At 42.7% G+C, this 22,826-nt stretch overlaps 3 protein-coding genes across 4 annotated transcripts in view; 1 reads left to right on the top strand and 2 right to left on the bottom strand.

Moving 5' to 3' along the window:
* The window catches only part of vps35 (VPS35 retromer complex component), a 52,326-nt gene extending 42,761 nt beyond the window's left edge, over window positions 1-9,565 (bottom strand). The window contains exons 1-6 of one of the 2 annotated variants that reach the window (XM_077000844.1): window positions 9,459-9,565; window positions 8,374-8,472; window positions 7,866-7,962; window positions 3,327-3,450; window positions 2,641-2,823; window positions 540-753 (exon numbers count right to left, since the gene is read on the bottom strand). In XM_077000844.1, coding sequence (XP_076856959.1) covers window positions 540-753; window positions 2,641-2,823; window positions 3,327-3,450; window positions 7,866-7,962; window positions 8,374-8,472; window positions 9,459-9,461 — 720 coding nt within the window. In that variant the 5' untranslated portion in view covers window positions 9,462-9,565. The remainder of the gene's footprint in view (window positions 1-539; window positions 754-2,640; window positions 2,824-3,326; window positions 3,451-7,865; window positions 7,963-8,373; window positions 8,473-9,458) is intronic. The other variant, XM_077000925.1, reaches the window with a different exon arrangement.
* A 305-nt stretch (window positions 9,566-9,870) lies between these two features.
* On the top strand, window positions 9,871-16,161 carry orc6 (origin recognition complex, subunit 6). Its single transcript, XM_077001052.1, has 7 exons — window positions 9,871-10,029; window positions 10,205-10,325; window positions 10,412-10,575; window positions 11,464-11,553; window positions 14,268-14,377; window positions 14,923-15,009; window positions 15,549-16,161. Exons 1-7 carry the CDS (start codon window positions 9,965-9,967, stop codon window positions 15,689-15,691), a joined length of 780 nt encoding a protein of 259 aa, XP_076857167.1. The 5' UTR covers window positions 9,871-9,964; the 3' UTR covers window positions 15,692-16,161.
* Window positions 16,162-16,341: 180 nt separating this feature from the next.
* Window positions 16,342-22,826, bottom strand: part of mylk3 (myosin light chain kinase 3) — a 32,211-nt gene continuing 25,726 nt past the window's right edge. The window contains exons 11-13 of the mRNA XM_077000720.1: window positions 19,382-19,534; window positions 18,037-18,172; window positions 16,342-17,570 (exon numbers count right to left, since the gene is read on the bottom strand). Coding sequence (XP_076856835.1) covers window positions 17,496-17,570; window positions 18,037-18,172; window positions 19,382-19,534 — 364 coding nt within the window. The 3' untranslated portion in view covers window positions 16,342-17,495. The remainder of the gene's footprint in view (window positions 17,571-18,036; window positions 18,173-19,381; window positions 19,535-22,826) is intronic.

Raw genomic sequence — 22,826 nt, forward strand, 5'->3', positions numbered from 1 at the left:
ATGAAGAACGTTCGTATGATTGAACGCTATTTGGCCTCTATGAAGGTTCTGGGCGGAAACTGCTGGCCACTGTGTCATTGAAATTGCCGATTTCGGAAGTGCTTTGTTTTCTTATTAAGTCAATATGACAATTAAAATATATACATATAATCTCCTGACCCCCCCCCCCCCCCCCCCCCCCCCCCCCCCCCCCCCTGAGTGTGGGTTGCTGTTTGAACCTAAGGGTTTATTTATAGTCTTTAAGCAGGGGTTATTACCATCTGTAATGCATGCAGCCCATTAGAAATGGCTCGGTCAAGATGTAAAGGAGCCTGACAAAGAACCAAGAAAGAGCCCAGAGACCTCACGTGTGGGTCTCCCCTCACTCAAGAGCCCTCCGACACGGCAAGAGCACACCTCAAGAGGCTTTCAACCCCTTACGGCGGCAGGCACGGCCTTTGCCCGCAAGACGCCTACAGCCGACGACACGCTTTAAAAGAGCCACAGCTGCGTGGGCCACCAGGCCGCTCTGTGCTTGGAGAGTGGGAAGGGAGGAACACCTGTTTGTACTTGTCCACGTTGACGCCCTCGAGCTGGCTGAGCCGGACCAGGTTGGTCCCCACCAGGATGCGCAGCTCCTGCCTCTCCTTCTCACGCTTCTCGCGGTCGCGGCTGTGGCCCTGGTGCTGCATCCGCACCCACAACTTGTTCATCTCCGCAAAGTTCAACAGGACAAAGTCGATGGAGTCGTTGATGTCGCCCGTCATCTCCTCCCTGGGTGAAACAAACATTCCTGAAGCTCATTAGGTTCATAAACACCATCTTTATATTCAGTGTGGTCGTGTTACTGTTACCCAGGTGGAGCTGTAGACACCACCAAATCTGCTGCCTCCTGTGTAATAGGTCTCACACTGTGATTGTTATTGTTCCATAAGGGTCAATTTTTTCCTGTGCGCACACAGTTCTGAGCATAGGTTTGTTTTTTCTTAATAACATACCCTCCAAATTATGTTAGAGAAGGTAAACTTTCTCCAACAGCCATATAAACTAGTAAGGAAATCTGTACAGTACACTATACACCCATTCTTTTAAGCCATTAATCAATTAGAAACACCTTATAAATTTGTTTGAGAATATATTTTATAATAATAGAGAATATACTTTAATATGTTGAAAACATCCTTTATATTAATATATACAGAATATCCTTTACATTAATATATAGATTTAAATTTGCATTTAGCAGACGCTCTTATCCATAGCGACTTATATAAAGTGCTTTGCATCTTTTCACAGAATTCATCCTAGATAATAGCACAGATAGGCCAGACTACTGCTAAACTACAGGAATCAATGTTATTACCTAGCATTTAGATTAAAACAGGCTCACTTAAAACTTTTACCAAGAATCACAAATAACCATAGACAGATAGCCATACAATTTAAAAACAATGACAAGAGCCATGTGCTGAATTAGTGCTCATTTAAGTACTCAACAAACAGATGACTCTTCAGTCTACATTTGAAGACAGCATATACAAGATATAGAGAACATCCTTTATATTAATATGTACAGACCATCCTTTATATTAAATATATGTCAGGTATCTGTGTTAGCCAGGCTGCAGCCCTTCTTCAAGGTCCACTTTCTGTGTTTTGGATATTTTGGGTGAAGACCACTCACAACCCAGCAATGACTAACCAATCTAAAAAAAGAAGCAGCACCCAGATGCCCAACACTCCACCTCAACACCACAACTCCAACACTCCACCTCAACACCACCATGTCAGGTCACAGCTAGGTTTTGAACCATCAACCACCCTCAGCCAGAAACCAACCACTAATAAACAGGATAGCGGTAGACACACTATATGGAAATTTGGAAACTAAAGTATGTGTTTATACACCTACAGACAGATGTTCCTAACAAAGGGGTCACTGATTGCAACTGGTTACCCACAGTCAGAGCCGTCCTTACCACAGTCACCACGCTTGCTCATTAGGGGTCTGGGCCTGTACATGCTGATTTGTGACAGTGTGTGCTATGAAAGGCGCTTCAGAACTAAACAATAATTTGCCTTGTATGTGTCAGATAATTTTTTCAGTGGGGAGTCAATGTGCTTGCCTGTGGTTTTGGGAAGAGACCATGAAGGTTTACCACGTGAGAACATCTGAGCAAAAGAAGCTGTTGTGTGTCACTGAGTACTTACTGTTTATAAAATCTCTTTTGTTTATTGTTTATCTAATTATTTCTGTGGTTTGAAGGTTCTTGTATGACTAATTTATTCTCCTCTCCCAATTAACACTTAACTTTCCATCTGTTTGGGGCTCCAAAGTCTCTAACTGGCATTCCATTAGCTGCTGACTCCAGATGATCACTTACATAACTAGTTTCTGTGGCAGTCACATGCAGTTAGTAACCACTTTATATATTCTGCAGCAAGTTGTCTCACACTGACATTTAGTAGTAGCTATATGTGTAAATGTCAAAATAGAAGATATCAGGCCATGAACTCCAAACCCTAACCCCCACGCCAAACCTCCCAAACCCCAACCCAAAACCTCTATTCCCAAACCCCAAACATCCAAATCTCCTAACTCCAATCTTCAAACCTCCAACCCCAGAAAGGCAGGCATGGACAGTGTGCCCTGGCTCTTACTCGGCTTGTTCCCCGTCATCAGGCAAGATGTTCCTGGTGCACTGCAGCAGGTAGTTCCTGAGGAACAGGCCTCGTAGGGGGTGTTGTACACCACGGCACATCTCCACCAGGTCCTTCAGGATGTCCTTCCGTGACTGAGGGAAGGAGCGCACGTACACCACTCCAACTGTTATCAACAAGTACCTTACAGACAGACAGGGAGACAACATGACAAAAACAATATTAACATGGGATTAAATCACAGCAGGACGACAGTAGGCGTTTTTAGGCCACTATTTACATTGGGTGATCAGTGAAGGCTTTTAGTCCATGCAGCCCAGATGGGTTTGTGATGGTCAAGTCTGAACATGCTCTTATTCTCATCAATTTAAAACAGACCATTATTTCCACCAACATTCTCAGTCATTAGCCCCAAAATATTAAACACAAACATCTATCCCCCCACCATCAGAGAAATCAACCCAATTACAATTATGCATGACTCTGAAGAGACACTGTATCTTTAGTCAGAAAAACAACAAACCACACTGAACCCATCTCCAAAGACCAATGCTTCTGTCTGCACTCTGCATGCATGCTCTGCCAAGGAACCTCACACTGCCCGGGGTACTCACACTGCCTGGGGTACTCACACTGCCCGGGGTACTCACACTGCCCGGGGTACTCACACTGCCTGGGGTACTCACAGTCTGGGGATGATGTTCCCAGCATACTGCACAAGCTCATACAGGTCAGCCACCTTGCGGCCTTTGGCGAACTCGTCAGTCAGGTAGACTTCCAGGTAGTGGAGCTCGTCTGAAATAGCCATGTCTGTGTTGAGAAAAAGACAACAAGGCATCACAATCAAGAAACAGCAATTACCTTTTAATGCTCACAAACTCCATTGACCAAAATGCCCAAACACTGTCTTAGAAAGATATAATGCTGATACTACAGGCAAAAAAGGACTAGGCCTGTCACGATAACAAAGTTTTCAGAACGATATATTGTCCCAGAAATTATTTTGATAAACGATAATATTGTCATTTTAAAGTGCCATTATAGAATTTTTTCTTGCTTCTGGGCTCCCCAAAGGAGCTTTAAGACAATGTGCCACAATAATAATATAGTAGCATAATAATACAATTACACCAGTTTGCAGTAATGTATTGTAAAGCTCATGTATGGGGTCATATTTGAGCTTGACCACATATATGTAGTAGGCAGAGTAGGCTTGTCACGATACTAAGAATTACAACTTCGATACGATACTTTAAAAAATATTGAAATTCGATACCATTTTCGATACCAAAGACAGATACAGTGCTAATTTCCGTTTTAAAGCCTTTTTATTTTTTTTATAAACAAACAAATGAATGTTGCTTTGTGTTTGAAAATGCTTGAAATTGTAACTTCATTTCACAACAAATATCTGTCTGACTGAACAATACGAGCATCTTGTAATTCCAGGATGAAACATGAGAACGTGAAGACGTTACGATTGGGCGTTTTGAAAATAAACAACCATTAAATAATGTGATAAAAAAGCGAATAATTTCGAGTATATGTATAAATATTTAACTTATCCCAACAAACATGCGACGTCAGAAAGACGTTAAAATCAAGTCTGTATCACGTCGGTCAGTCCAGACCCATTTTTGCATGTCTGGTGGACGTTCAAAACTGGTTCAAAATCTGACAGTGTGACTAGGACCTTAACCTTTTAACTTAACATGAACGTCTATGACGAGTTTTCTATCTGAACGTCTGACTAGGACCTTTATTGGATGTCAGGACGTGCAAAAACTGCAACTGAACGACAGTAATAGACGTTTAAAAAAGACGTCGCTAAAACTTTCATTCTGGCTTTTCAGTGGACGTCTTTTGAACGTCTGACAAAGTGTCTTTGTTCGTGCTGGGAAATATTGAAATGGACTTTGAAAGTGACATACAAGTGTTTGAATTCCACAAGGTGTATGAACCCTGCAAACTTGACTTTGTTCATCGCGCTGAAGCGCGGCGCACGCGAGGTCGTGCACCTCTCGAATTTTGTAACTTCGCGCGCGCCGCGCCTCAGCGCAATGAACAAAGTCATGTTTGCAGGGTTCAATTCAAGCGCTTGTACCAATATTTCCCAGCACGTTAAACTTAAGTTAAATATTTATACATATACTCGAAATTATTCGAAATATTGCGCTTTTAATCACATTATTTAATGGTTGTTTATTTTCAAAACGCCCAATCTTAACGTCTTCACGTTCTCTCGTGTTTCGTCCTGGAATTACAAGAGGCTCGTATTTGTTAATGTAATACAAGAAAAATGTCCAGTCAGACAGATATTTGTTGTGAAACGAAGTAGTTACAATTTCAACATTTTCAAGTACTTTAGCCTAAATTGCAGCACTTTTCAAACCTGAAACACACTGAAACACAAAGCAGCATTAAAATTCGTCAGGTAAGTGTTCATTCCCCTGTTTTGAGGGGTGTTTCTTTTATACTACCACATATAGTTTCGGACAACACTGCAAAGCAGAAAGTATAAAGCCTCCACCGCTCGCGGAGGTTTGCGGGAGGTGCGCGCGGAGTCGAGCGCTATGGTCACTCAACCAGGCTTTAGCGCCCTTCGTTGAAATGTTCCAAAAGCACCGCTTGCAAACAGGCTTGTTCATATCCTTCGGTTTTCCATCTGTATCTGCTTCGAATCCAACAGCACTGCGTTTGCTTTAGCTGCCATATTAACATTACAAACTGTCCTGAGCATTACGGCAGCTTGGGTGGGTCAAACGAAAGCGCATTTTATGTAAAAAGAATCGATACTTAAGGGAAACGAGTATTGTACCGTTTCAGAATGTTCAGTATCGATACGTATCGATATATCGATTTTTTTGACAACACTAAGGCAGAGTAAAATGAGGTGTCTAATCTTTCGCTTCATTATATAAGGTTGGAATGGCAGTTTGGGAGATATAGGTTTTCTTTGGCAGTTCATACTGCTTGTCAAATCTTTGCAGCATGTTTATAAACATGTTTTGTTTTCGACCGTCCCGGCAGCATCTCTTTGGCTACATAGCGAGTTAAGCCTGGTTTATACTTGACGCGGCACGAGGGTCCACGTGGTAAAAATTACGTTATAGCCCGGTTTATACTTTCGCGAGTGACCGTAGCGCACGACTCCGCCCACCGCGCGCGACACTGTGCGAACGGTGGAAGCGTTTATACTTTCCGCGTGCATTGTTCTCCGAAACGATATGTGGTAGTATACAGAAACACCCCTCAACAACAGGGGAAGGAACATTTACCTGACGAACTTTAATGTTGCTTTGTGTTTCAAGTTTGAAAGTGCTGGAATTTAGGCTAAAGTACTTGAAAATGCTTGAAATTGTAACTCTTATTACAATTATCGCGGTGGCCTCGCGCGCTGTCGATTCGCGAGGTCGTGCACCTCTCGAATTTTGTAACTTCGCGCGTGCCACGCCTCAGCGCAATAAACAAAGTCATGTTTGCAGGGTTCATAAACATTTATAAGGTGGAATTAAAGCACTTGTACGTCACTTTAAAGGTCAATTTCAATATTTCCCAGCACGTTAAACTTAATTAAGTTAAATATTTATACATATACTCAAAATAATTCGCTTTTTATCACACTATTTAATGGATGTTTATTTTCAACAACGTCTTCACGTTCTCTCATGTTTCGTCCTGGAATTACAAGAGGCTCGTATTTGTTAACGTAATACAGGAACTGTTCAGTCAGACAGATATTTGTTGTGAAATGAACAAATTCCAGCACTTTTCAAACCTGAAACACAAAGCAACATTAAACTTCGTCAGGTTCCTTCCCCTGTTTTTGAGGGGTGTTTATACTACCACATATCATTTCGGACAACAACGCTTCCACCGTTCGCTAAGGTTCGCGGAAGGTGGGCAGAATCGCGCGCTACGGTCACTATAATAAACAACCATTAAATAATGTGATAAAAAGCGAATTATTTAGACTCATTTCGAGTCCTATTAGCCTCGAATATGTTCTCGCGAGTTAATACATCTCCACCTGTGTGTTATTGACGCATAAGCTCTCCGTGTACTGCACTCATTTCCTAACCGGTAGATGTCGCTCTCTGGTTCGTCTTCCCTTAAGGGGGGGAGGGGGGGGGGGGGGGGGGGGGGGGTTAAGAGAGCAGCACAGCATGCCTTTCTGAAATCTAACGTAGTTGCGGTTTATTCTCATGTAAACAAATTTGCGCGGAAACCCAATGGCCAATTATCGACATCAGCAAAAATGATCGCGGTTAAAAAAAATTATCGTACGATAAGTCGATAATGTAATTATCGTGACAGGCCTAAGAGGGACACAACTCTGATGTTAAACAGAAACCCAGCTGCCTACTGGAACTACAGATCTCAAGCCATGGACTGGTTCAGTTCTCAAAATAAAAGTATCAAAGGCAGCTGCATTATTCGATACAAATGTGGAAGACCGAATACTCACCGAATACATTACAGACGAATGCCTACGACAAAGTTTGCTACAGAAAATGTACAGCAAAGCACTGATGATAATGAGGCACCTGCTTTTCTTTAGAGCCAAGGAGACGTGGCATGCTGCCCCTTTCAGCAGTGAGAGTGCAGCTGAGCTCATTAATATGGCAGTTTTGCATATTTACTGCCAATCACTGCTTTTTCATGCATTATTCTCCATGCTGGCATCATGTCTTCAGTAGCTAGTGGAAGCTGAACTATCTGAGGCTTGGACACTAGAGTCATGGCTTTGATCCAAGTTGAGGGCTAGTGCCATCATGTCCTTGAGCAGCTTGTCCCTGGGCTGTCCCTGTTGGACAATTGATACAGGGGCCTGTCCCTATTGCACAAACTGAATGCAAGTTGCTTTGGGACAACCCACACACACACACAGAGACCAACCCCCCCCCCCCCCCCCCCCCCCCCCCACACACACACACAGGGACCCACCCACACACACACAGGGACCCACCCACGCGCACGCACGCAGACACACACAGGGACCCGCAGACACACACAGGGACCCACCCACAGGGACTCACCCACCCACCCACACACACACACACACAGGGACCCACCCACACACACACAGGGACCCACTCACACACGCACAGGGACCCACTCACACACGCACAGGGACCCACTCACACACAGGGACCCACACGCGCACACACAGGGACCCACACACACACACACACACACACAGGGACCAACCCACACATACATACACAGTTCGTAGTAGCTTTTCGGTGAGAGCATTGATGTCCTCAGCTCCCCCAGCATGTTTGAGGCATGTTTCAGTGCATCCATCAGCTTGTTCTTGTCCTGGGAGGAGAAATATTCCAGTGAATATCCAAAATAGAAAACAAAGCAACTTAAAAGGCCTACAGCAAAAAAATATATAACTTTAAAAACCTGCAAAGATTACATTCATAACGAAGCCTAATCCCTGAGTGATTACCTGAGTCTACTTGCTATGGATATTTGTGGGAACAAAATTTGCCCTCTTATACAACCTAATTTCCTGACACACAAAACAAAAACACCTGGTGCTTTGAGACTTCTTAGTTATGTGCATCAGGGCACCTACTCACTGTGGTGGAAATGAAATACACCCCCATCAGTTTTCTGCTTAATGTGCAAGAAATGAATGGTCATAAAGAGGACAGTCTAAAAACAGAGTTCCATGGTACATCAGCCAACATTTGAGTGTGTACCGGTAGCTGCAGGACTTACCAGGCACCTTTTCATTTGAAATGACTGCACTTTCACTGCCTGAATTGCCTCATCCAGAAGCTTCTCCTGCTCATCCTGGGGTGACTGCTGTGTGGTGGGCTAGGGAACAGCCCAGCATGGGATCAGTGGAGCACCTCACACAAGAGCTTATATATATGAGGAATTTAACTGCATAGAGCAACTTCAGCCCAAGCCATGAATGATGTTCATTTATGATTTGTAAATAATGGACATTATGAACAACAAATTCGTGATGAAATGTGATTTTAAAAGCAGTATTTTGACTGCATGAGATTGGGTTGGGGAGGACTGGGTGGAGCTAAAGTAGTGTCAAACATAGCTGTCGGTTGAGAGAAATAATCAAACACGTCCTAATTCCAACGACCAACCGCAAAACAATCGATTAAAAGCAGAGGCTCTAGCTAATCAGAAAGCAGCACGCTAGTTGGATTAGCAGCGTTTCCCACTCTGTTAGCCTTGTGTCACAATTCCTGGATTCAGTTGCATATATGACAGCTAGCTTCCGCCAGGTTAATAGGCTAGTCTTACACTCGTCATTATAATCACGAGTATAGCAACACGTTGCGTCGATTTACTATGAAATACACCACATTAAGTAACATTTAAGCCACGATATTTTACTTTTCGTTTTTAATAAAACGGACAAGATGCATTAGCTGGCTAACGACACTGGAGACGGTCAAAACGCTTGTGGTAAACTAAGCTAGCCTAGCTTAGCATAGTCAGTCCGACTCAGTCAGTATAATACAGCTAGTAACGTATGGACGCTAAGATTAGCCAAGATGGCTCTAATAAACCCTGAACCAGTATGTGAACCAGTGGGTGAACCAGTATGTGAACCAGTATGTGACCCAGTTCGGCTGTGCTCGCCCAGTAGGCCTCTGTACGTCAACGCCAGCTATGCTAAGTATGCTAACAGCAGCTCCGTGTTGAGCTGAAAGGCTCACCGCAGTGAACCCAGGAGCTTCAACACGACACACACGGTCCGAGGAAACTCGCATTCGTTCATATAGTAGTTACATTTATTCATATATTAGTTACATTTATTCGTTTATTTTACTTACCATGATGATCGAGTATATATCAGCACTCACGAGACGCCCCCTGGAAACGCTCTAAGTCACGTGACTGCTGGAGCGTACAGCGCGACCATTGGCCTGTCCGCTATAGATATTTTATTTTTTAATAATACATATTCTGATATTTCTGTGTTTTTCTGGACAGTAGTTTGCGCACTGGACTTTGTCTAGCATTAAAACAATTTTATACTTATCTATAAAATATTTGGAGTCCAGAATTGATCTATATTTGGGGGTAAATATCTCAGAAAGCTATATTTTGTAAAGTATTTATATTGTATTATGCGACAGAAGGTGAACAATGAACATGTTTTATGAATAAATATATAATTAAACGGAAACAACAACGTCGTTTATTGCAAGGAAATGACATCAGCAGTCCAGTCTAAGTCCACCAATCAGAGAAGCCCAAGAGTATTTCGTGTGTGAAGTTTCCCGCCAAACGGATCCGTTTCCGCGGTTCAACACGTTCGTGAATCACAGCTGTTCAAATGGACAAGGAGTCGTTCTGTAAGCTTGCCTCCAAAATGGGTTTAACGTCGGTTAAAGTTATAAGGTATGTAAAGTGTCAAATGTATATGGAACATTGTAGGTAAAGGTAACTGAAAACACGCTGGCCCGAGATGTCGGAGTTGCGGGTGGAGAGTTGTGTCCCGTGTTCGGGCTGCAGTGTGAGATTTGAGATGTAGACACCAGCTAATTCCTCTCTCCCCCACCGTCTACTATCTCAGCCAGGCAGAGGAGTACATGCGGCTGGCGCAGGTTAAACGTGTCAGTCTCGGTAGTGCGAGCAGCACCGCGGTCGTCTGTCTGGAGTTGGCAGCAACATCACTGAAGTTTCCCTTCGACAAGGTGCGACGTCCCACCACAGTACGGTCATGCATCTCGACATCAACAGCTATTACAGTTTAAAACTGTTAGTGTTTTGTACTGAGCAGGACTACGCCACCAGACTGTCGGGGCTGAATAAGAAGGTGTACCAGTGCAGCCTGAAGGCGCTGGAGTGCGTGCTGGGCCTGCAGGCCAACCTGGGCATGGCGGAGCTGGCCGTTCGCTACGGCTGCATGGACGCGCTCAACACCGCCTCTCTCATCCTGCAGCGGTAAGCTGGTGTACATGCTTAACTATGCATACGGATATACAATTGCCTAACACTTTTATAGATTACACTTTACATTTATAGATGGACTTTAAATAAATACTAATAACGTGCATATTTTCACTGCTCTGTATTCCACCTCTCGTGGAATCGAATTTTACACATTATGGATTCTACGTAATATAAATGTTAATGCCTTGTATAAGTTTTTGTATACTCATTTTTTGCTTTACACTGTGGTAGAGTGACATGTTTATATGTAATGATGTCTAGTTACACACTGGTCTGTATACTCTGGGAGTGTAGAAAATCTATAAGTAATGATGTACAGTTACACATTGTGGTCTGGACCTGTCAATTACTGACTGAGTGGCCTGCAACTCTGAGTGGAGTTCGAGAATCCTCTCCTTTGTTTCAATTGACACCTCTGGTGTTAGAGCCATGATTCATTGTTGCAACAGCTCTCCAAGGTGTGTTCACTCCTTTTTACCTGCATAGTAACGAGCAGCTTTAATCTGATGCAGGTGTTGGTGTTTATAATGAAAATTTGCAGGGTGATTTCATAATTTTTTTTCCTCAGAATTGAGTGATTCCATAATTTATTCCCTGTGCTTGTTCTAAAAATCTAACTTACTGGGTTCCACAATTATTTTTCTTGATTGCTTTTAGTGTTTCTTAAAGCCAGAAAGCATTTGAAGTGCCTTTAGTTTTTTGTCATGTCTGTGATCTGCTTTTTTCTACAAAATTAAACAACTGAAGCAACATCCTCAGAGATTTCATAATTTTTGCCAGGGGTTGTAGGACAATGTCTCCAGAAGTCCATCTACAGGACGGCGGGCTTCTTACAAGTCAAATGAGTGATGACTTTTTCTTTTTTTTTGACTGTTTTAGGTATGAGTACAGTCTACCTGCAGCTCAGCAACAAGACCTGGACCTGTCTACACCCCTCTTCACCTCTGCTGCCCTGTTTACAGCCTGCAAGTGAGTTCAAGAACAGAGGCATCACCTTGTTTTGTTGGCTGCTAGTGGTAAAAATAGTGCTTGAAATATACAGGTGTTGTGGGGGGGTGTAACTAAGTACTGTTCGTTTCCTGTGCAGGTGAACGTGGTTGATGTTTACTCACACAGCCCCACCTGATTTAAAGATTGTGACTGTGTCAGAGTCCCGGACACATTTAGGAAGATTATTCCAAAGCTGGGGGGCCTTATAAGAAAAGGCTCTTCCCCCTGCTGTTACCTTGTTAATTTGTGGAACTAATAACAGACCAGCACCCTGTGATCTTAGTTGACGTGGGGGTTCATAGTAGGAAATAAGTTCCTGGAGGTATTCAGGAGCAAGCCCGTGTAGTGCTTTATATGCTAATAATAGAATTTTTAAATCAATACGAAATTTAACTGGGAGCCAATGCAGGGCTGATAGGACTGGTCTAATATGCTGAAATTTTCTAGTTCTGGTCAGAACTCTAGCTGCGGCATTTTGAACTACTTGAAGTTTATTTAGATTCCTATTTGAACATCCTGACAGTAGTGAATTGCAGTAGTCTAGTCTAGAGCTAACAAAGGCCAACCAATTTTTCTGCATCATCCTGTGATAATGCATTTCTTAATTTGGCAATGTTGCGGAGATGTAGAAAAGCTATCCTAGTAGTATTATCTATATATTTATCAAATGATAGGTCGGAGTCAAGTATGACGCCTAGGTTTTTGGCTACTGTGCCAGGTGTAATGGGATAGTCTGCAAGATTAAGCATTAAATTTGGAATTTTCTGTCTTGCGGCCTTAGGGCCCACAAGGAGAACTTCTGTTTTGTCCTCATTTAATTGTAGGAAGTTTAGAGACATCCAGCATTTAATATCTCTTACACAGGCCTCAATTTTTCCTAAACTGAGTTTGTCATCGGGTTTGGCTGATATGTAAAGTTGAGTGTCATCCGCATAGCAGTGAAAATTCAATTTGTTCAATTCTGTGGTCACAGTACATGGTTCTAAACATCCCATTCATAAATGATGTCTTGGTTACCAAACATCAATATAAATGTAAAATAAAATTTAAAAAGTAAATGTGCCATTTGTCAATCGAAAATTGTCCTCCACTTTTTACCCATCTGTGCAGTTAGAACACACACACCAGTGATTACTAGGGGCTGTGTTGCATACATGCCCAGAGCGGTGGGCAGCCGGGGTTAGGTGCCTTGCTCAAGGGTACCTCAGTCACGGTCTCAGGCCTGGGAATCGAACCCATGTCCCTCCGGTCACAAGACTAGGGCTGCCACAAACGATTATTTTTATAGTCAACTAATCACCGATTAATTTTTATGATTAGTGGACTAATTGGATCGTACGTTAATTGAATATAAAACATACAGCTTCTCACACTAGAATGCAACTAAAAATTAAAACAATTAAGATCATAGTTCATTAAACCTTTAATGAAATATGCAGCTTGTTGCAACAAACAATTAAGTATAAGGCACTGGCTTAAACAACGCAAAAATAAATACATTATTAAAGAAATTATTTTAATTATTTTAAATCAAATTACGTAGGTACCTGAAACTAAGGAATTATTCACAAAAACCAAGTTTTGGTCTCACTGACGTTACAGAAAACACACGAATGCGTGCTAAGGCTGATGAAACAAATCGGCATCACTGATGTTAACTTTTACAGCTACCACGATAAGTAAGTACTAAGTTAACGCTCTGTTTACGGTAACTTTAGCAGCTAACTAGCAATTTAGATTACAGAGATGACGGTCCCTCTTCATCATTGTCACAATCAGCCACAACATGCTTCAGGTGCTCGTACATCGCGGTTGTGCTGCCGTGGAAGGAAAGTTCTGCCTTGCAGATATTGCACGCGTTTTGGAACCCGGTTACGGAAAATGATCCCACACTTTTGAGTTCCGTAGCCGGGTAGCCATGATACCAGTCTGTATAACGTCCTGGGATGTCGTCCACTGTCTACCCCGGTTTCCACTACTGCGCATGTGGGTCAAGGACAGAAAGGTAGACGCAGCAGTGGAAACTGCCGCAGCAGTTTGGAGAGAAAAAAACGACGCATCGACTATTAAATTAGTCGTCGACTAATTTAATAGTCGACATAATCGTGACTAGTCGACTAATCATGGCAGCCCTACACAAGACCAGTTCCCTACCACCAGACCCTGACTGCCCCTTGATATAAATGGGAATTGTTAAAATTATTCTGTCTGCCACACTGCTACATTGCTGTGTTGTTTATTATTTTACTTTTAGATTCTTTACATGAGAAGCTGTAGCCTGTAACCTGTTACTGTTTAGCTTTTTGGAATAACAAAAACATTTTTCTGTTCATTTTGTGGCTTCATGTGATGGTCACAGAATTTATTTAGCTCGTCAGCCAGGTTGTGTCTGTGGCTGTTTAATTGCCTGGGAAGAGTTCTTAAAACGCAAGCGTGTTGCCTCATGAGTGTATATGTAAATGTGCCTGTCATCTAGGTTAGTCATGACAGCTGTTTTGTGTTTGAGGCATATGCTGGTCTAGGCACATCAGTCTTGACTTGTAATTTGTTATTTTATTTTGTTTGTTTTTTAGGGGTTTATCTCTGCTGTGTTGACAATACCCTACGGTGTTTGCTCTCGTGTGTACAGGCTGCTGGCTCCACTACTGTGAGTGGGGAATACAATAACATCAGGTCTAACTTTCACTTTGCAGGTGCATGAAAGCCAGAGTTGACAAGAAGCTTGCGTCATGTTCCGGGTCAAAGAAGGCAGTCTTTGACCGCCTCTGCTCCCAGCTTCTGAAGTTTGGACAGGAGATCTGCAGTGAGTGTGAAAATCCAACTGATCCTGTCTTGTGATACAGGAGATTACCCCTTGTCACTTAACGAGGGGCAGGCTTCACCTCTTACTCTGGACCAGCTTTGCACGCAGCTAAAATCAATCAATCAAATTTTATTTATATAGCGCTTTTTACAACAGTTGTTGTCACAAAGCAGCTTTACAAGTGCCGAGTCCTAGCCCCCAGTGAGCAAGCCAACTAAAATGTGATAAATGATGTCTTAAAACACATTCTGGAGGATTGTATGCATTCTGTCATGTTGATGTTATGGTTGTCGTAGAAGAAGGCAACAGTGTTGCCACGCGACGTAGATTAGTGCCATAGCCAGCATTATTCACTCTTCTACTTTGAGAAAAATCTTGATGTTTTAATTTGAACCATAATCCTTTTAATTTTTTTTTCAGTAGGTTATATTAAACCTACAACTCTTATATAAGCAAAACATGTGTAAGCATATTTTTAAAAAGACATGGAAGAATACACGTTTCACACACATTAAGGTTTATCTCTACTCCCACTGATCTTGTAGGTGGAACCTCTTCTGTGAAGCGACCTGCCACAATGTCATTGAAGAGGCAGAAGACCCTCACTGAGAACCTGCAGGAGACAGAGGATGGTGAAAGACACTTGCTTATTCCTAATCTAATTTACAAAATTTGTCTTATGGCAGGATCAGATTACACAAATTGCGGTTAATTCTTATGTTTTGTAATGGCTGACATCTCCAGTCCCATCCCTCATATGAACACGGGGCCAGAGGACAGCAGCGTAATGGAAGAACAATAGTGATCTGTGACACCCTGACAAAGTCCAGCATGTCAGTTGTATTTTTGCTCGTTGTTTGACGAGTTCTGTGATCTTTGATGTCCTTTACCTTCCTTCACAAGAATGAGAGCAGTGATCGGTGCCCAACACGTTGGGCTGTTTCCTTACTACATTTATGGCATAGTGACCATCAGGAAAGACAAACATCTGTAGTCTGATCCTGGCATTAGATGAATGTCTAAATCATTTGGTAGTGGTACAAACAAAATTATGCATTAGGAACTTGTTGTTTTTTCTGTGGCGTGGTCTTGCTGTATTATGTGCTGAAGGATTCATCCTAACTGGATCAAGGCTGTAAACTGATCTATCTCTCTCTGTCCCCACTTGCAGATGATTGGCTGCTGAAATCTCCTAAGCAACAGAAGGTGTCGCATCTTAGAGGGGAGGAGTCTGAGGATGACACAAAACAGAATTACGAAGAGTGGAAGCGGAAAATCCTTGAGAACGCCTTGCAGAACGCCGCCCACTCGTAGCCCCAGGGTTTGGTGTGGTGTTTATTTACCCACCCGTTTTTAGAGATTTTTCTCCCAGCCTTTTGTTGGCTGTGTTTTGGGAAAAACGTTATATGGGACAAACCAAACCTGTGTTCACATACTCTGCTTCATTTGCATCTAGCAAAATAGTTTACTGTGTTTCAGATGACTTGGTAGTTTGTCTTGGTGCTGTCTACACAGTACCTTGATTATTGTATTGCTCACATAGGGTTGAAGAGTTCTTAACGCTGCAGGAGAAGGTGCTTTTAATCAAGTTCTACATTACATATGCATATCATTTGCATTAAGTGTGATGTTTGTAATGGGAGGGGTTCCTTTCTTAATGATTGGAGTGCACTTGGTTTCATCTGCATAAAGTCCTGCGGCATCCGAGTGCTTAGGGTTAAAGCCTACAGCTTTACTCTTGTGCGTCCATCCTGTTTTAATAAAAGTAAAAAATACAACAGGAATGCCTTATTGTGGATGTTCATCTTTAAAACAAGCTCATAAAACCATGCATGGAAGTATTAGTATCTTGATAGCTTTTTACTATGACAACTCTATTAAGAATGTAATTGATATAATTGGTAAACAAATGAACAATAACTCCAGTGTAACTTTAATTAATAAGCATGATTATGATACTATGACCCTAATGAATGAACACAAACTTTTTTTTTTTTTTTTTTTTTTAAACTTTCCTATGATGAATCTGCTGATGTGGTTGTCAGACAGCGTTCCATTTTTGACATGTAAGGCTTTAAGTCAGCTGCTTTGTTCACTCACCTGCTGGCTGAAACAACCATGTCCAACCTCTCACCTGGCAATCCTGCTTTCATGAAATAAATTATCTACAAGTTTTTCAAATGTTATACTGGACAGTTTCTTGAGTTCAGTCAGAATGTTAAACATGGCATATTTTGAAATAATTATTCTGTTTTGGGTGGTGAATGCAGTTACCTTTGGCCATTGTTCCAATATGCAGAGGACATGATTTACTTTCATGTACGAACTACAGAACCCGCAAATCAGTCAACATGTTTATTTTGAACCCTGAGAGGCGGAGGGCTGAGACTCGGACCATGTAGATGTCATCAGGAACGAAGCCTTCTGCATATTGGGCAATGGTACCCAAAGAACAGAAACTTCCTTCACAGAAGGGAGGACGTCGGTGTGTCTGCCCACTCCATAGCATATACAGCTCCCTAATATTCACACATTACACAAACCGGTTCAGCTTCTTTTTGTAACTTAAAAATGAGAAAACGTTTCTTTGGTGCGTGACAGTTCCTGGGGCTTTACAGTGTGGGCCCTGGTGATTGTCCTGTAATCAAATATTGTATCCTGTTGATAAGTTTCTCATGAAGGCTGTCTTATGGAGGTCGAGGAGAGGATCCCTCTTCTCTCGGAGGAGGAGGAGAAGAGGATCCCTCTGCTCTCTGAGGTGGAAGAGAAGATCCCTCTGCTCTCGGAGGAGGAGGAGAAGAGGATCCCTCTGCTCTCTGAGGTGGAAGAGAAGATCCCTCTGCTCGAAGTAGAGGAGACGAGGATCCCTCTGCTCTCGGAGGAGGAGGAGAAGAGGATCCCTCTGCTCTCTGAGGTGGAAGAGAAGATCCCTCTGCTCTCGAAGTAGAGGAGACGAGGATCCCTCTGCTCTCGGAGGAGGAGAAGAAGATCCCTCTGCTCTTAGCGGTGGAGGAGAAGATCCCTCTGCTCTCGAAGTAGAGGAGGAGAGGATCCCTATGCTCTGGGAGGTAGAGGAGGAGAGGATCCCTCTCTGTGCTCTCTCAGTCCTCAGGTTCTGTCATGGAGTGCTGAGGCACCTGCTCTGTTGGAACCGTTTCAGTCTGTTGGCTGCTGCGACAGCGTAGAAGTGTTTCTGTAAAAACCAACGATTTTACCTGCAAGTAACTGAATCAAACTGCACTCAGTCTGACTGACTGATATACAGTGGTAGTCAGGTGTTAATACACATGTACACACACACACGTTACCACTGAGTGTTCACTGTACTGGGTTCACCTGCTTTTAAAGGTCTAATACACACGTTACCACTGCATGTGTTCACTGTATTGGGTTCACCTTTATGGCTCTAGCCTACATCTAGGCTGCACATTCGTACCTTTCTGAGTTAGATGTCAGATGTTTGGTTAGATGTTAACCCACTGGTGCACAATGTGTGTTCCAGCCTTTGACCGAAACCAAGACACTTATCAGCTGACGTTAGCGGTGTTAGGAGTGGTGGGTCAACCCTGCTTCTTACTAACTGATGTGTGCCATCCTTACAGGTGAAGCGGAGGTGGAGCTGACAGAGTGATGGCAATGTATGATGGAGTCAGAAGTACCTTCCACTGGCGGTGAGCTGCCAGGTAACGCTGTAGTTTCAGGTGTGACTTGAGCCGGACCCTACATCTCTTTGCTTTGTCCTCCAGATTATTCAGCCAGCTGTGCTTCAGGCAGCCTGCTGCACTCAGTCGGTCGCTGTTAAAGACACCAGACAGCAGGGGTCAGTAGCACGTGCAGAGCAGCATAGGGAACATAGAGATTACCAGAGGAACTATCACATATTGTCATTAAGTAAATACAAGAATATATAAACACCCTTGTAGTGTTAACAAAACTACACTTCCACCAGTATAACGTCATATTGTGTGTAAGAGTGGGTGCCTGAGTGCGTGTTCTTGGGAGTACGCCAAACTTCAAAGTACGGCCTTGATGACACCAAGTGAAGTTACCCCTGGATTTCTTGCATTTTATAATTGTAATGTCATGGGTCAACAAGGCCAAGGTGTATCCTGCAGTAACCAGTTCTTCTAATTCAACAGAAATTATGAAGTATCATGTCAGTGCTCTAGTGTTGAGTTTAACTGGTGAAGAAGTCCAGATGTGCTCTGCGAGACTACAGCAAGAGACCATTAAAGTCATGAGAGAACATTAGTGATGAAGTTGTCAACACTGGTGCAATTTAAATCACAATTCAACTGTTTTAAACTATGACAAAGTGAAGACAAAAAGAATAAACACTGACTTCAACAACAAAAATAACTGCAAACAAACTGCAGAACTTTCATGTATAATTAATATGTATTTTACATTCACGTTCATGCTGTTGCTGTCCTGTGTGTGTGTGTGTGCGTGCGTGCGTGTGTGTGTGAATGACAAGGGTCCATGGTTAGTCACCAGACAGCATTATCACCATAGTGAAAAGTGAAGTGTTTATTGTGCGTGCATTTTGCGTCACTAAGTGTACCCTGTCACAGATTACCAGATCATTAACGAGCACCCTGCAACCCTTGCCACGCTGGGCTGCCATTGTCTCACGCCAGCTGAGCGGGGGGAGAAGACACGTGGCTCACAAAAGAGAGCCCTGGTGTTCCAGCCCCCGGGCTGTTATACCCAGCTCTTTTAAACTCTTCAGGAAAGGCATCCGGATTTTGGCTGAGAGGGGCGGTTCATTTCCGATTTCAGTGTGCTTTCTGAGGTCATCGTGTGTCAGTGCGTCAGGGGCAGGACAGATGTACAGACGAGAGACAGAACAAACAAATCGCATCCATATGACCCTTTCTTTCCACAAGGAGAGGGGTCATATGGAAATGCTCGCATTAGAAAGAACACGGAGACTAATGTTAGTCACGCTGGGGACGAATGTGTGGACAAACGGGTGGACGAATGGGTGGACGGACGAAGCACCATTTGGTGGTCACAAGCAGCTTGGAGATGAAATCTTTGGCTTCCTCTGACACATTCTCAAATGCCTCAGCGTCAAAGTCCCAGTTAGCATGGAGGATGTTGTTCATGGTCTCTGTGTCAGTTTCACCAAGAAACGGAGACAGGCCACTTAAACTGAAAAACACAAATCACACAGGAAGACATTAGGACCAATCAAAGGAACACATTGATGTAATATACTGTGATAGATGATGATTAGTCAGTTTTAAAGACCATTTTACAACCTAGTTCCAACCTGCTGATAAATAGTTATATGTAACTAACAGATTGGTAAATAGTTATCAGCAAATTAAAACACATTTATAGTAATTCTGTTGAAAATGGGACACTTTATACTGTTGACTTTTGCCCCATTAATATGTTTCAGCATAGAGTTAATAGAGTTCCAGGAGGTTTTCTAAAGTGACAAGAAACCAAGACTGCACAAAGATTGATTTTCTATTCAAATGAACATTTTAGTCTCTTTGGAAGGGGGAAGGTATGCTTCATATATGTTCAGATTATATGCTCTTTCTTTGTGTATGTGTTTGTGAGAGAAAGTGTGTCTCTCTCTTTGGAAAGGTATGCTATATGTTCAGATATGCTCTTTGTATACATGAGTAGCCTGTTTGTGTGTGAGTGTGTGTGTACTCACACGTGGAATCAACATGAAATAAAGAAAGAAAACAGCCAGAAACCAGGTGAGCCCCCCCCCCCCCCCCCCAAAAAAAAAAGAGAACATACAGGAAAAGTAGATAAATCCCTAACCTTAACTCCTCTTTAGTGTGCTGGTGTTAAAAAAGAAAACAAACACAGTTTTCATTGGAAGGGCACTGTGTAGTACTCCCTCTGTCACCAAGTGCCATCTTTTCAATGATGATGATGACAGTTCTCTCTCTCTCTCTGACAGCAAGTCTGTGAGCAACCACATTTCACTTTGAAATGACGTCATGAGTATTGGGCCAAGTTAGCTATGTCTGCTAACATCAAACACATGAATCATGCAGGGTTCTTGAAATAGAAGAGCATAACTAAATGATCCACTGGAGTGCACTTCTCAGTCCTGAGGACAGGGTGCAGGAAAACCTTCCTCAAGTCCTTCAAACTGCTTAGAGGTTGTTAGACGATTAACCATAGCAGTGGATCACCAGGCATTTTGGTAGCCAATCCATGGGAATGGCAGCACAACATAGTGATTAGTTGTGGCTATCACAATATTGTCCTTATTATTAATACTGAAATGTGTATTGGGTTAGGGTTAGAATATATTAGGGTTAGGGTAAGTTAAAGTTAAGGTATTTTAGGGTTAGGTTATATTATGGTTAGGTTTAGGATATGCAGGTCCTTCTCAAAAAATTTGCATATTTCATCCGACTAATAAAAGAAAAGTCAACCTTCAAATAATTATGTTCCGTTATGCACTCAATACTTGATGGGGAATCCTTTTGCAGAAATGACTTCATGCAGCGTGGCATGGAGGCAATCAGCCTGTGGCACTGCTGAGGTGTTATGGAGGCGAGGATGCTTCGATAGCTGCCTTAACCTCATCCAGAGTGTTGGATCTTGCATCTCTCAACTTTCCCTTCACAATATCCCACAGATTCTCTATGGGGTTCAGGTCAAGAGAGTTGGCAGGCCAATTGAGCACCATGGTCAGTAAACCATTTACCAGTGGTTTTGGCACTGTGAGCAGGTGCCATGTCATGCTGAAAAATGAAATCTTCATCTCCATAAAGCTTTTCAGCAGATGGAAGCATGAAGTGCTCCAAAATCTTCTGATAGCTAGCTGCATTGACCCTGCCGTTGATAAAACACAGTGGACCAACACCAGCAGCTGACATGGCACCCCACACCATCACTGACTGTGGGTACTTGACACTGGACTTCAGGCCTTTTTTCGCATTTCCTTCTCCCCAGTCTTCCTCTAGACTCTGGCACCTTGATTTCCCAGTGACATGCAAAATTTGCAGTGCTGCTTCTCTGTAGCCCAGGTCGGGCACTTCTGCTGCTGTTTCTGGTTTAAAAGTGGCTTGACCTGAGGAATGCTGCATTTCCTGCACACGCCTGTGTACGGTGGCTCTGGATGTTTCTACTCCAGACTCAGTCCACTGCTTCCGCAGGTCCCCCAAGGTCTGGAATCGGCCCTTCTCCACAATCTTCCTCAGGGTCCGCTCACCTCTTCTCGTTGTGCAGCGTTTTCTGCCACACTTTTTCCTTCCCACAGACTTCCCACTGAGTTGCCTTGATGCAGCACTCTGGAAACAGTGTATTCGTTCAGAAATTTCTTTGTGTCTGACCCTCTTGCTTGAGGGTGTCAGTGATGGCCTTCTGGACAGCAGTCAGGTCGGCAGTCTTACCCATGATTGCGGTTTTGAGTAATGAACCAGGCTGGGAGTTTTTAAAAGCCTCAGGAATCTTGTAGGTGTTTAGAGTTAATGTGTTGATTCAGATGATTAGGTTATTGGCTCATTTAGAAAACCTTTTCATGATATGCTAATTTTGTGAGATAGGAATTTTGTGTTTTCATGAGTTGTATGCCAAAATCATCAGTATAAAAACAATAAAAGACCTGAAATATTTCAGTTGGTGTGCAATGAATCTAAAATATATGAAAGTTTAATTTTTATCATTACATTATGGAAAAGAATGAACTTTATAACAATATGCTAATTTTTTTAGAAGGACCTGTATAGTCATCTGATCAATCACTAGACTTTTGTGAGCTGCCCACATCCTGAGTATGCCTAGCTATGACACATCTGATATAATGAATAAAGGTTAGGTTTGATGAATGTTAATAAAGGATCTACTGTTTACTCAGGCTTGATGGATCCAGTGATCTACTGTTTACTCGGTCTTGCTGTTTTTTCAGTAACATCCAAACTGCTGTAAAAATATTTGTGATACAGTTGACTCGGATCTCTCATTAGACACATATGTGTGTATTTGCTTTGTTGTTGGCTCTGTGATTGGGGGTTGAGTAGGCATTGTGCTTTCTGAGCCTCTCAGCTTGCTGCCAGAGACTGGTGCTCTTTCACAGGGAATTACAGAGGGCTCTCAACCTGAGCGTCCTCTCAGCTCACACATGCTCTCTGCCTGTTCGTGCTCTCTGATGTCCAGATCTCAGGGACTTCCATTTGCATTTTTTTCTTTGATCTCTCTGACATTAGAAGTCAAAAAGATCACAGCAATTTCCAATTCTGTGCAGTCAGGTGCTCTGTTTAGTTGAAGGAGTATGAGACATGCCTTTATATTGCCATCAAAACATTTCTTTCCCAAGAAGCAATGAGTCCAGTTACATTTCAGGGGACTCTGACTCAAAGTTTTAAATTGCACAAGAGATTATTTGGTCTTCATGAAACATATAAGATACAGTTGTGATCAAATTTATTCAACCCCCAATGCTGCGAAGGGTTTTATGGAATTC

The sequence above is a fragment of the Brachyhypopomus gauderio genome, chromosome 1, assembly GCF_052324685.1.
Source record: "Brachyhypopomus gauderio isolate BG-103 chromosome 1, BGAUD_0.2, whole genome shotgun sequence".
Taxonomy (NCBI): domain Eukaryota; kingdom Metazoa; phylum Chordata; class Actinopteri; order Gymnotiformes; family Hypopomidae; genus Brachyhypopomus; species Brachyhypopomus gauderio.